The 14,809-nt window shown below is 38.4% G+C and overlaps 1 protein-coding gene across 1 annotated transcript; it reads left to right on the top strand.

Annotated features, from left to right (window-relative positions):
- Window positions 1-12,532: 12,532 nt before the first annotated feature.
- On the top strand, window positions 12,533-14,575 carry LOC112187024 (amino acid transporter AVT1I). The gene is made up of 3 exons (XM_024325640.2): window positions 12,533-12,835; window positions 13,146-13,753; window positions 13,860-14,575. Exons 1-3 carry the CDS (start codon window positions 12,646-12,648, stop codon window positions 14,373-14,375), a joined length of 1,314 nt encoding a protein of 437 aa, XP_024181408.1. The 5' UTR covers window positions 12,533-12,645; the 3' UTR covers window positions 14,376-14,575.
- Window positions 14,576-14,809: the final 234 nt, after the last annotated feature.

Genomic DNA, 14,809 nt, shown 5'->3' with positions numbered 1-14,809 from the left:
AATTGTATGGAAATGCATGTTACCGACTGACTCTTTTTTTTTTTCTTAAGGGAATGGAATCACGTTCCATTAATATAACGATCTCTCTCAATCAAGTTAGAGGAATCTGAAAAGATTCCTTTTCAGATTCTCATATTGCTACTCAATGCACAATTCAGACTGCATGAAACAGAGAGATCAATAGTAAACAAATCAAACTAAAAAAAGAAAGTAAACCTTTAAAAAAAATGTAAAAAACAAAATGTAAAACTCCTACACCTATCCAACCCTAAATTAAAACCACTGAAAAGACACCTAAGACCATTTTGGTGTACATCGCCACTCATCAACCAGCAAACAACTACAACTCGGGAAGATCAATGTGAGAGTATTTATTGAAAGAGGGAAAAAGCACAGCTACCTACCAATAGTCCAAATCCAGGCTCAATTCGGAAGATGATTACACGTATTTCTATGCGCGTAATTGCACTCTAAATACTAAAATTAAGCTAATCTTTAAGTCAATTATTATGTAGTTAATCCATTTTTATTTATTTATAGGTAATAAGTGGAGTTGCGGAAATCTTGATAAAATGAGGCGAAATTGGAGCAAAATGGATTTTTCTGACAAAATGATGAAATAGTCAGTGCGGGTCAACCATGGTCAATGCTATCAAGGAAGCTGAATCCATTCTCTATGAGAATTTGTGCGAAAGTATTTTGAAAAGATGAGAGAAAAAAATTTGAGAAGGAAACAATAATTAATTAGAAATATGTCTAATTAATTAAACAAATGTTCAATTAATTAAGATTGTTTAATTAATCCAAGTTGGCACGTGGGATGTGTAGCAGCAGAATGTGGAAATGGCAAAGGCTTGATTAATATTAATCATCTGTACCAATGATCAGGTGACACGTGTCATATCACCCACAAAGAATGCCAGCCACCCATTTATTCTATTCCTCGGACCAAAACAAATTCTATCCCGTACGGCCTCACCTACCACTCCATTACTCTCTCTCTCTCTCTCTCTCTCTCTCTCTCACCCTTCACCAAAACTAACCACTCCCATTTTTCATTTTAATTTCCATTTTTCCTTTCCTCACATTTCCACCATCAAATCCTCATCAATTTTTAAAAGGAATTTCAAGGAGCTTAAAGGGATCTCATTTATACCAAGATAGAATTGAGATTGGATATAATGAGAAGCCATAAATCAAAATTTATCATAATTACTCCATAGCAATTTGTGACTTGTTTTTGTTACTTTTCACTCCACTTCACCTTTACCTCTTTAATTGATGTATATTGTTGTTGATTTGTGGATGGGTTGTAAGTAGTCTATTTAAGAAGTTAGAGTTTGAGCCCTAGCATGGATTTAATGTAATAAATATGTTTTGATATAATGGTTTTCAATTTTGTGTTTGGCATATGTTATATTCTATAATATTTGGCTTAGATGCATCTTAGAAGCTTGATTAATTATTGAATGTGTAGATGAGCATGTCTAGAACAAATTAGATGACCTAATCACTTATCTAATTTATGGCTAGGAAACTTGTTTAGAACATAGTTAGTTACAATACCAATTTCGATTGCCGTATTGGCTAGCTTGGGAACCTTGATTCTAGGACTCTTCGATTTTTGCTGCAACTAGAGGTCCTAACAAGACTCTAAATTGTCCCAATTGAGTTTCTACGACCCTTGATCAGGAGTAGGAATATCCTTGAAGGAATCTAATGACCCATGAGCCTTGAAAAGCTTTGGGTACGGTTCTTGATGCCATTATGATTTTTTTTTTATCAAAGTAATTAATTTCATTCATCTCAAGCAAAAATGACACGGATACATACATTCCCTTACCAACTCTAGGGCAAGTTTAGAACGTGGTACGCTAGCACCGCTCATTAGACAACCAGTGCTCAATTATTTAAAGCGAGCCTATACACTATGAAAAGAAACATAGTAAATAGGCTAAATTCAGAACAAAAAACAAAACTTAAAGGGCTAAATACTGGTTACTACCCTGTGGTTTAGGTCCAAAATCAATTCAGTCCATGAACTTCTAATTTCATCAAAAACACCCCTATACTTTCAATTTTGATATAATAGGTCCAATTCGTTAATATTTTGCTATGGGTTCAACTTATAGTTGTATTATTTGATGAAAAACTTTTTATTTGATAGATTTCTAATAGTGAGACCCACTCCTAAATTGACTATGCATGCCACCTCAACACCACATCATAAAACATAGATCATATATGAGCCATGTCAACAAGTTAAATGACTCAATTATCGGAAGACTAACAGATGGATCTATTAGATCAAAATTGAAACTGTAGGGGTATTTTTGATGAAATTAGAAGTCTAGGGACTGAATTAATTTTGTACCTAAACCACAGAGTAGTAACCAGTATTTAGCCCAAACTTAAATGTTCTCCTTGCCCAAACAGTATGGCTAGGGGCAGGGAGGTTTGGCAACGTTCTTCCTCCAGGATCCTAAGTGCGAAACCCGGAAGAACTCGAGTTCATCAATTTGATCCAGAAAATGGCCCAATTCAAAAGGCAACTATTTTGGGCAACCACAGCCCATTAGACCTCAACACCCAAGATACGGGCCACCAAGGTGAGTTGGGTACAAAAATGATCTGGGCACCCAACCCACAAGCAATCTTCCCTTGTCAGTTTCGGTCACTTCCACAGCCAGCCCCGCCGCTGCATATATGGGATGCAAGCCACCCCATTTTCCAAACATCAGGCTGGAGCACCCAAATCGCACCACCCATCACTTCTTGGATGTTGCATCGCGTCTCCACCATCGCAGCCTTGAAGCCTGACGCCGTCGACCACTGGGCTTTGAATCCTCGCTCCTGCCATAAGGGAACAATTTGCATCAGCAACGTTCCCTTCCAGTTTGAACCAGTCCTCATCGACCTTGCCAGCCCATCGTCTGCTTTGAGCTGTGCTCTATTTGGTCGGATGCGACCTGGATCCTGAATGAAAACCTCCCCGGTTAGTGTACTCCAGCGCAAGATTCTGGTGGTTGTAAATCCATCCCTCTCCCCAAAGACTGTGGAGAGGAAACTTAGTTGAGAGCTCGATGAATGAAGTTTACAGTGGGTTACCGCGAGGAGGCAGCGAGAGGCGGATAGAGAGATTCCACTTGGTGATAATGTCAGCCGGCGTTGCTTAGATCTCCAGCCATGACGGCTAGGGTTTGATAGAATTAGGCAGAGAGTACGTCGCATTTTTTATATAATTTATAGATTCCTTCTTACTCCAAACAACCCTTAATCAAATGATTGATGCCATTATGAATTGAATGATCATTATCGGAATATATTTGTGCATTAAATTTGGTTAGGAGGATACCATAGTGACCTAATTTCCATATCTTGATTAGTCCCTATTATGTTAATTTTTAGTTGCAATTTTAATTTTCAATTGTCAATTTTATTTTTCGCAATCAAACTCAATTTTCACAAACCACTTTCATTGTCCATATCACTTGGTTGTGAGATTCCGCATTCACTTGTGGTTCTCTTGACCCATTTTAGGCTTGGTTGTTTCAAGCCGAGCGTGTAAATAGCTTGGTGCTATATTTTAGGTTTTATAATTGTTAGTGACTTAGTGAGCAGCACAACCAAGGATTGAAGTTAGCTTTTCAATTCCCGTGGTACGATAATTTAGGGTCCAAATATTTCCCATTTCTTTGATGACCGTGCCCTTATTGGTGCATCAATTGCATTTAAGCACCAAATCAGAAGAGAAGAAAGGATGAAAGTCAACCCAAAAGGCCCAACGGCCCATTAACCCCCTACACCAGCTCTGGCCCAAACCCAAGGGTCTCCAGGCAAGAAAACCGGATAGCTAGTCCGATTGAACCCCTCGCCACCCCCGACAAACCCAGGCAGATCCGTTTCCATCACCACCCCAGGTAGCCAAGGAAGCCTTTTCTGATTCCGATCTAAACAACCCATCAACTTGTCCTCACCTTCCGGATTGACCAAAAAAGGGACTGCTGGCATCGTAACTGCCTTTCAGCGGTCAGGTGGTCGACCTCTGTCCTCCGCCATCTTCGAAAAAACTAAGGAGAAACCTCAGGCCCTGCCTTGGAAATCAAGAACTCAGAACCTTCCCCTCAAATTCACCTCCAATCTGATCCGATCTGAAACCAAGACGGGAGCAAAGCCGCCTCCGAGCAACACAGGCTGGATCGAAACCAAACAAATACTGTCAAAGAGGCCCTAGGCCAGGATCGACGCTGAGTACCCTCATCGCGTCACCACGATCGTTGATACTCTCGCTGCCACCACGATCAATGCATAGAACCCTCCCCATGTCGCCGCCCTACCTCGCCGCTTCATGATCGCCGCCTTACCTGAGGGAAAATGCCTCCGCCAATCTAAACCTAGGTTTCAAAACTAAGGTTGCTTGGAGAAGCTCAGAGAGAAACCTCGGGCCCTGCCCTGGAAATCAAGAACTCAGAACCTTCCCCTCAAATTCACCTCCAATCCGATCCGATCCTATCTGAAACCAAGGCCGAAGCAAAGTCGCCGCCGAGCAACACAGGCTAGATCGAAACCAAACAAATACTGTCATAAAGGCCCTAGACCAGGATAGACGCTGAGAACCCTCACCGCGTCACCATGATCGCTGATACTCTCGCTGCCACCACGATCAATGTAGAGAACCCTCCCCATGTCGCCGCCCTACCTCGCCATTTCACAATCGCCGCTTGCCTGAGGGAAAGCGCCGCCGCCAATCAAAACCTAGGTTTCAAAACTAAGGTTGCTCGGAGACCTCCCCCCCCCCCCCCCCCCCCCCCCCCAAAAAAAAAAATCTTTTATGTTACCGACCATCTCCTTTATAAAAATTACAGCACAAGAGACATTACTTAACATATTATCATATTATTAGTTACGTAATCAACTTTGTTAAGTCATTTATCGCCTAATAAATATAATTCACTCCGGAAATACTGAGAATATGGTCCTCTTGCATGATTGTCCTAATGCTCAACAGGTTTGGTCAACTCTTCTCATTCCTAATACAATGCAGATTACCTTTACTTTGGGATGGAGAGATTGGATTATTGTCAATTTGATGCAAAAAAAGGTGCTTTTTTAGTAATATTCAATGGAATGTGTTCTTCATTTTCAGTTGTTGGTTCATATGGAAATGGAGGTGTAAAAGAATCTTTGAGCCATCTTTTCATATCCCTTACAATATCCCTGATGTTGTCCTGAGCTATTCTACAGATTGGAAAAATGCAACTTGTAAAACTGCAACTCAGAAAACTAAATAGATAGAGATGATCTCATGGTGTAAACCTGGCTTAGCTTTCTTTAAGCTAAATGTGAATGGTTCCAGGTCTTCTAATGGTATGATTGGTTCAGGAGGAGTGATCAAAGATGCTATGGGTGAATGGATAAGTGGATTTATGGTGAACATTGGTGCTGGTTCAGTCATTCAAGCTGAGACTTGGGGGCTCTATCATGGCCTTCAAATTGCCTCTTCTATGCATATTAATCATTTGGAGGTTGAATCTGACTCTGCTTGTTTAGTTCAGCTGCTCCAATCTGATGCTATTGATTGGCATCCTCTTGGTATTGTCCTCATGAATTGCAAGCAGTTAATGAACCAATTTGATACCTGCCAGATGAGGCATATTCACAAAAAGGGTAACATGGTTGCTGATATCCTTGCTAAAGAAAGTATTCGTCACTCTGTTGGTCTTTGTACTTTCAATTCTCCTCCCGCTCTAGTTGTTGAAGCAATCCTTGATGATATCCTGGGTGTTGCTAGACCTAGGGAAGTCGTTAACAATGGCTCAGTAGGCCTCTTTTTTTTTTTTTTTTTTTCTTTTTCTGGGCTTGTTGCCTCCATTTCACCAAAATAATAATAATAATAATAAATACATATATTTCACTTTTCAAATTTTTTTTTGCAAATGTTTTTTATAAGTTCAAAAAAGTTAACTCTACACATACTCTTTTAATTCTAACTAGCTCTTTTTATGAGACACAAATAGAAAATTTATTCCAAAAGCTCATAGAAGAATTGCTGAAGTTGCACGAAATCATAATAAAGTGTTTTTTTTTTTTTGCTTGAAATGTAAACCATCATAAGATGTACTAGATGTAGTTACATCCCTCCCTTGTGTAATTATTGATCCTATTCGATGAAAGTTTCATTCATTGTCAAAAAGACAAGAAAAGAAAGTATAAAGTTGCCATGACAACTTAGAGTAGAGTAAATGAATTTTTTGGATCGCATTTCTCAAATGTATTTTCGTTCCTCATATATTTTTGGGAAGGTAACATAGTTGCTGACATCTTGGCAAATCATGGTACCACTTTAACAAGTTTAGTTTGGCGGGATTTAAAGTCAATTGTTTCAACTTGCAGTAGTGACCGTTCAGATATTTTGTTTTCATTAGCTAAGTTTCTTTAATATATGTTGGTGTTTTATCATGGAGGTTTTGCCATTTTGGTTTTGTCCACCTTTTTTTGAGCAAAAAAAAAAAAGAATTATAAAGTTATTACAAAAAAAATAAGACCCGTAACACATCCAATTAATCTTATTCTTTTCTTTATATAAGAACAATTGATATTAAAAATGGAATTCACTCCAACCTAAATCTAGTTCACTTAGAGTGAACTAGATTGAATAGCCGATTCTAAATTACAAGATACAAAGGGATCTCAGAAAACAAAATATTTATAAAAAAAAAAAAGAAACAAAGTATTTATCTTAGGTTTTTTTTTTTTTTTTTTTTTGTGTGAAAAGAATTCTAGCTAGCTATCAAGAGCTAGACTTCTTCATAATGTATATAGCTACACTTGTTAAATCAAGACTAAAACCTTATACATGAAGATGCTATCTGAATTGGATTGGATTGGATTGGATTGAAACTTGCCATAAACATACCATCTCATCTAATTATATATCTGAAAATTCTAGATTTTATATTGTCGACCTAAATCAATTGGATGGGCTGGTTTGGAATCTCTTAATGTTGTGAGTGAAAAAATTCAAAATGAAAATGTTTATGTACCACACACACACACAAAGGCTGTCTCTATTGTGCACTCGTCGACTTGATGCAAACATTCCATGTGACGGTTTGATCAACTCGACGATGCATAATTCATAAGAACCCAACTTTCCTCTTTGGGTCTGCATGCTCAATTAGGAGGAAGAGATTCGATCAAGTCGGAGATGGTGGCTGTAAGTTTGGATGATGATTAGCAGAGAGAAAGCATGTAGATCGAAGGAGGAGGAAAATTGTGCTCTTGAATTATGAGCGGTTGAGCTGATCTAACAGCCCGTATGAAATTTCAGTTGACCAAAAAAAAAAAAAAACAGCCCGTACGGAAGTATGTATTGTGTTACACCTAGTTATTACTGAAAGATAAAATAGTTTACTGTAATCTGAGCTATAACTTAGTATTGATCCCTCTGGCCAAGTGATCTGTGATAGCTCCACTCAAGACTATCTTGAAGTACATGATTGAACCTTCGTTTTGACTTCTGAGACTTTTAGCTTTCTCTCCAAAAGATTAATGGCGTACTAGGTTAGCCACTAGTTAAGCAGCCTAGCTAGAAAATGTCATTAAATAAAACCAATTATTTAATCTTATTCCTAGAGCTCGATCAGATTAAACGTTGTTGGCGGGTCGATCATTGTGTACTAGCTGTTTGAGTCCAAAAGTAATTTTGGCAAGATCCTTTTAGGGGATTTAGCTTAGCGGGTCGATACCCGCGGTCCAAAATTAAGTCTACTTGGGTCTAGGTTATAGCTTCACCAATTCCAAGGTCCATGAGGAAAACGAGCCTTTGTTGGAGTCTAGTGGTGGAGATTGAATAGAAAACTTCAATCAATAATCCTTCTATGGCAAGGAACAGTCGAAACCCTGGGGTATAAATGCCAGGTTTCAAGGACAAAAACAAAGAACTCTTCAATCAATCAATCTCAACAATTATCAAAGCCTCTCTGGAGCAAACCTACCTGCAATCTAGTTGCAAACCAGCGAAGCAAGGGTAACACTCTCGCAACCCAGCGAAGCTAAAGTTACGGTTTAGCAAACCATGTGCTTTCTCCTACTTCTCGGTGATTGCTCTGCTTAACCTATAATGTTAAGTATCGATTTGGTGAATGCAAGAGATCACAACACAAGCCCTTATCCGTAAGGCAAGTCCTTTTCCGAAAGGCATAGGAAAGAACCTGGTAACGAGGTTGGTGCTCTCCTCGTCCACATCGTTTGAGAAGAAATCAGGTCAATGGACTCCCCAACGACTACACCCCATGGTGCTGGCACGCCTGCGCACAGTTCAAAAGAGTCTGTTTGCAGCCAGACTGGTTTTGGAGACAAACACTAGCCACGTAAGTTTGCAAATCGATCATGATTGAAACCATCCCTGGAAGATTTCTTCGTTTTGTTTGTCCCATTTGAGGCTGTCGTTCTCTCATCATACTTATGTAAGTTTTTGGTGGAACTGCTGTATCCACGCAGCTCGCACCAAATACAAATTAACTTCTTGGTGAAATATATTGATAGATACCAGGAATCACGTTGCACTTGAATAATTCATGTTATGTAAATTACCAAACAGAGATAACCGAAAATTTACATCACAGATTAAACTTCCAGAGTCAGATTTCAGCTTCCAAAAAACTAAATTAAACTTCAATGAAAGGAAAACACATGTAATTAGACACCATTCAGTCCTAAACATACTCATCGATTTTTCGAAATTTCAAAACTTTTCAATAACTTTATACCTGTAGAAGGATCGAAACGCGACCAAAGCTTGGTCCGAAAAGCATAGTCGGCCCCGAGAATCCTTACCGAAACCCTCTCCTCTTTACCATTCTCTTCGTCAACGGCGTTTAAGACGGAGTCGGCGATGCCGGGCACCAGTAGAACCGGGTCGAGATTCGGGTCTACGTAAGGCTGGGGCTTCCTGATCAGCTTCAACCAGAGCTCCTGCGATTGCACGATCTAGTCCAGAAGCATCGCCATTTCGCCCAAAATCGAACCCTAGGATAGGGGTTTCCAAGTGAACTGGGCTCAGGTTTTGGGAGTTGAAGATGATCAGGTTTTGATGGAATTAGAGAGGAGTCGTGAAGCGAGAGGGGATGAAGAAACAGAGCAAAAAAGCAATCAAGGACTGGTTTATTTGGAAGGAAGAAGAAGGTTTTTTGTCTTTTGTTAATTTGATTCTGGGTAGTCAATTCTGGTGAAATTTTTGTCTTTTTTGTTTATTTTGGAGTTTAATGTTTTTGGTGAATTGGATTTGATGGTGTGAGACTGGAGGTGGAGGCGTAGAGAATGTCCGGTGTCTTGGGATAGCCGGAGGTCAGAGTCGGAGGGGTGGCCATTGCAGAAGAGGTGGTGGTTCTCTCTTTGTGGCCTGGGCCTGGGCAGGGGCAACCCGAGTTCTTTTAGAGCTGGGAGAGAGGCAGGGACAATTTTAAAATTTTGCCTGATAGGTGGGGCCCACATGATCTGACATGGCATGCCTCGTTAGTGAGTTAACGGCTCCAATTGACGGATTATTAATGGAATGACCTATTAGATGAGATTTGATAATGCAGGGGTGTTTTTGATGAAATTGAAAGTCGAGGGACTGAATCGATGTTAAACTCAAACCACAGGGTACTAAACAGTAATTAGCCCAATTATATATGTAGATGATATGGTAATTACATGAGATCACTTGGTAGAAATTGAAAGTCTATAGAAGAAGTTGGCATCTGAGTTTGAGATGAAGAATTTGAGAGATTTGAAGTATTTCTTGGGGATTGAGTTAGTCAGGATGATAGATGGCATCTTCTTGTGTCAGAGAAAGTATGTTTTGGATCTCTTGGTAGAGACAGACATATTGGATTGTTGTCCTATCGACACTCCAATTGAACAAAATCACAAATTGGTAGAATATTTTAATAAGGTTTCAACTAACGAACCAAGATACCAGAGGTTAGTGAGACGTTTAATTTATTTGTCACACACTAGACTTCATGTTGCTTATGTAGTTAGTATTTTGAGTCATGAGTTTTTGCACAATCACAAACTGGTAGAATATTTTGATAAGGTTTCAACTGACAAACCAAGATACCAAAGGTTAGTAGGTAAATATATGTAATTAGTAGTTACCTATGATTCACTAGGCAAGTTAGGTCTGCGTGATGGTTATGCCCCAACTTGATGGGGATTGTAGACTTGTGAGTCATTAACTCATTAATAGAATTATTAGAAGATTATTAGCTAAATATATGTATTCATTAGTTGCCTTAGAAAAATAAGTTTCTTGTATTAGATTGTATTGACTTGTACTACAATTGGTGTGCAGTACAATAGGGTGGTTGTATATAATCCCTTCACATGATTGTGAATAATACAACAGAATATTCATTTTAATAAAGTAATCTGAGTTTCATATCCAAAACCAATTGACAATAGATGTAGTGACCCAAATCCTTATAAACTTATAGACAAAATTCTCATTTTTCATGTGGGATCTATAATCTCAAAATGCCCCCGCACGTATGACTAATTTTCAAGTCATACATGTGAAGAATTTATATTAGGTGATATAGAGCCTGTGTGGGCGTGATGCATTTACACGTGAGATAACTCGTACTTATACTATGATAAAGTAATTTGAGCTTCACATCTACAATCAATTGGCAATGAATGAAAATATTCAAATCCTTATAAACTGATAAACAATATCCCAATTTTTCATGTGAGATCTATAATCTCAACAAAAATCACATTACCGCCAACATTCTCATAATGTTATACTTAGCTTCTCATAACATAATAATTTTACTCTTCGAGCATTTTTTGTGAAAATTTTCACTTCTCGCTCCCCAAAGATCGGGCTGGGCATGATTCAACAGCGTCAAACTAGAAAATGCAATTAAAATTTGAAAAAGAAAAAATAAACTTTTTTCTTTCAGCTAATCTAAAAAAAGTTGTTGCAACAGTAAGCACTAGCCCTACGCCTGTGGATATACTTCACAAGTATTCCAACTTCAACAACGAAAAACATCATCGAATACTCTCCACGATTTCTTTATCTTCTTCATTTTCCTTTTCAGTTGAGCCCATCACCAACATTACGTACTCCCCAACTCTTTCTCTCTTGTCTCTGTCATTTGCGTGGTTTAATTGTCTGTGTCTGCAGAACCATATATGGAGGCTGAGAATCGTGATGGGTTCTCCTTCCTCAACACCATATATTATCATGCAAAAGAATTCGTACTAGAATTCGAAACATGACGACGACAAATTAGATGATGTAGAGGAGGCTAATGTAAACTGTGACCGCAGCAGCACTAGCAGCGGTTGCAAAACCAGCACCTCCTCCTCTTTGCATGACATGTTTCTGGGGACTCAATCCTCATCTAATTCACTTCTTGATTAATCATTATATCTCTGACTCTAATTAACCACGCTTTCCTTGTTTGTCTTTAAATAATTGGCGTCTTTGTTTAGAGTACATATTACACTTTTATTATGGTGGGTGACAGCAACAATTTTAACTTATGCTAATCAATGGATTATTAATTGCCTTGTCCGCTCTCTTGACTAGCTTTAAGCAGCGCACCTCACGCGAGACTTCCGTGACAAAGTTACATATAGAAAAATTGAGAAGATGCTTCGTACTTGGACATTCAGATCATTTTCCAAGATGGAAGCTTTTGTTTACTAATTTTTCTAAAAATGTATTTGAAAGTAGTATTTGATAAGAATTTCGTGATTTCCATTGAAGTTGCTCCAATGATGAAATCTTGTCTCGAATTTTAGAAATAAAAAATGTCACCCCATGCCACTATTAAATTTGCGACTAATTTTTTCAAAACTTATGGATATCAACTCCAACTTCCCTTGAAGTCATTTTGATACAAATGATTATCTATTAGTTCGGTGATATTTTTTTTATTTACACGTACTAGCTAGGAGGCTGAGGTTTCCGATTCCCCTGCCCAAATTAAGGAAAATAATTGCATATTAAAGAATAACCATACTCCTTTTGGTTCCAGTCTTTTATCATAAATTACAGTGCATGCATCTTATTTTATTTAAAATCTGAATGCATCTTACAAATTTTCAGGATAACTTTCCTTATTTACGTCTAATAATAATGGGGCCGGCCAAATATGTATATAAATGCAGCACATGCTTCTTTATATAATTGTGGGTCGGAGGTCTTCTCTCTTTGCTTTCAGTGTGCTGTTTTTGTGTTTTTGGTAAATCACTTGATTCATTCTGAAAGCAACATATATTGTTCTGTCCGTTTTATTTCTTTGGCCGAATGTCTAAACCAAGGTACACGTGGACCACAATTAGATTGGCACCGTCTGTGTTGCTCACGCGCTAAAAAAATATGCGTGGGTGCAGGTGGACCAAGGTCTACTGTCGTGAACACATGCAATTTTCTGCTAGCAATCTCCACGTTTAATTTAAAACCAAAACAGTATTTGAATTTTGACCCTTAACACCTTTCTTTGGCTATAAAGGCTAGCTGGCCAGATATAGACTACACGCACATCGATCGCAAGCCTCGTAATATTTTTGTCCTAGGATTGTTTTCGTCTCTGGTTCAAGTGCTCTCTCTCTCTCTCTGTCTCTCTCTCTCCGTGTGCAATGGAAGCTGAACCGCTAGATAAATCGTCACTGACCACTCCTCTTATCGTGGATGAGCGGCAATATGATGAGCCAGGATGCAATACCAAGCTAGTTGAAGAAGAACTAGAGTCCAACAATTCTCATCCTCAAAGTAAAGCCACAACATCTACTCTCAAAACCTGTTTCAATGGACTCAATGCTCTCTCAGGTTATCTATAATTCTTGTATATGTCAGTTTCTTGTATTTTAATTCATTTTTGACACGCTAGGCTACTAATTAAGCAATAAACTCTCCAACAATTCACTTATTAGTTATTACCAATTTTGTTGGAGCATTTCATGTCATGGTAATTTTATATCGAACGATTGAATGAGTTTTGGGGCATTTATGTGAACCATTTCTGATCTATGAATAATTAATGTTGCATTTTTGTACTATGTAATTGTTCATAAGTGCCAGCTTGCTCAAGCAGTAGAAAGAATTTCAAAGTCAGAATTGTTCTGTTTTCGGTTTTCAGGAGTTGGGATCCTATCAGTTCCTTATGCACTGGCAACTGGAGGGTGGTCAAGCTTAGCACTTCTGTTTTTGTTCGCTGCTGCAGCCTTTTACTCAGGCTTGTTAATCAAGAGATGTATGGATATGGATTCTAGCATAAGAACTTATCCTGAAATAGGCGAACGCGCATTTGGGAAAAAGGGAAAAATATTGATGTCAATTTTCATGAACTTAGAACTCTACTTAGTCGCAACAGGTTTCCTGATTTTGGAAGGAGATAACTTACATAACATGTTTCCAACCATTGGATTTGAAGTGGAGGGTTTTAAAATTGGTGGGAAAGAATGCTTCATAGTGATTGCTGCCTTCATTGTTCTGCCAACTGTATGGTTAGACAACTTGAGCCTTCTTTCCTATGTATCTGCTAGTGGGGTTTTGGCTTCTGCTATCATTCTGGGATCAATTTTGTGGACTGGTGCTCTTGACGGAGTTGGATTTCATCAGAAGGGGTCACCGATTAAGTGGAGTGGAATCCCTACTGCTGTCAGCTTATACGCCTTTTGTTATTGTGCTCATCCTGTGTTCCCTACCCTGTACACTTCTATGAAAAACAAAAAACAGTTCTCCAATGTAAGTAATGCTCGAATGCTCAAATTTTGTTCATACTGTTTGCATATTTGGGCTTTGAAATGCTTTGGTTCATACCGAATTTCAATCTGTTGTTTCTTTCTTGCAGGTTCTCCTTGTCTGCTTTATATTATGCACCATCTGTTATGCATCAATGGCAGTTTTTGGGTACTTAATGTTCGGGTCAACAGTTCAATCGCAGATAACTCTAAACCTCCCGACTAGCAAAATTAGCTCACAAGTCGCAATATACACCACCCTGGTCAATCCAATATCCAAATTTGCTTTGATGGTTACACCAATAATGAATGCTGCAAAAAGATGGTTTCCTGGTTACCAGAATAAAAGAGTCTTTAACATAGTAGTCAGTACCACCCTGGTAATCAGCTGTGTTATAGTAGCTTTGGCTGTACCCTTTTTCGCATATCTCATGGCACTTGTTGGAGCGTTTTTGAGTGTCACAGCTTCAATTATAATGCCATGCTTTTGCTACCTTAAGATTTCTGGCACTTATCGAAAAATAGGATGTGAGATGTTGATCATATGGGGTATAATACTACTAGGTGCTGCAGTAGTCATTTTTGGTACTTATACATCTCTGGTAGAAATAATTGGGCATCTGTAGACGGCTACTCTTATATTTGTTACTGTAGTAGTTTTCTCGCTCATTCTTGTTTCTTCTTAGGCTAGTCTATTGTAACTGACTAGCAAGTGAGTTATTATTCAAGGAAAACTTAGCTTGTTACTAGCTGAAGCAGTTAACATTTACATTGATCTGTATAATATTAAATTTCAGGATATGAAAGTCTTTGCTCAACTCGTAAAGATAGTGTTTTTGGTTAATGTCACCTCTTATGAAGCAAAAGTGTTTCATAATCAAGATTGGAAAAAAAAAAAAAAGGAAAGTCAAATTCACACTCTTCATTTTACAATCCGTATTTCCTCTGTTAGTATCTTAAGTTTTGTCTTTTTGTAGTGTATATTGTAAAAATGTGATGTTGAGATACTAAAAAATGAAACATGAAGTATGGATTGTAAAATGAGGAGTGTGAATTTCAC

This window comes from Rosa chinensis, chromosome 2 (genome assembly GCF_002994745.2).
Source record: "Rosa chinensis cultivar Old Blush chromosome 2, RchiOBHm-V2, whole genome shotgun sequence".
Taxonomy (NCBI): domain Eukaryota; kingdom Viridiplantae; phylum Streptophyta; class Magnoliopsida; order Rosales; family Rosaceae; genus Rosa; species Rosa chinensis.
Note: the sequence above shows the minus strand (reverse complement) of the source record. Positions and strands in the feature narration are given on the sequence as shown.

What these genes read in the sequence shown, in the direction of transcription:
- LOC112187024 (XM_024325640.2), top strand. Translation starts at nt 12,646, where the DNA reads ATGGAAGCTGAACCGCTAGATAAATCGTCACTGACCACTCCTCTTATC. An exon ending in TGGACTCAATGCTCTCTCAG is followed by an intron (nt 12,836 to 13,145) that starts GTTATCTATAAT and finishes TTCGGTTTTCAG; the next exon opens with GAGTTGGGATCCTATCAGTT. An exon ending in ACAAAAAACAGTTCTCCAAT is followed by an intron (nt 13,754 to 13,859) that starts GTAAGTAATGCT and finishes TCTTTCTTGCAG; the next exon opens with GTTCTCCTTGTCTGCTTTAT.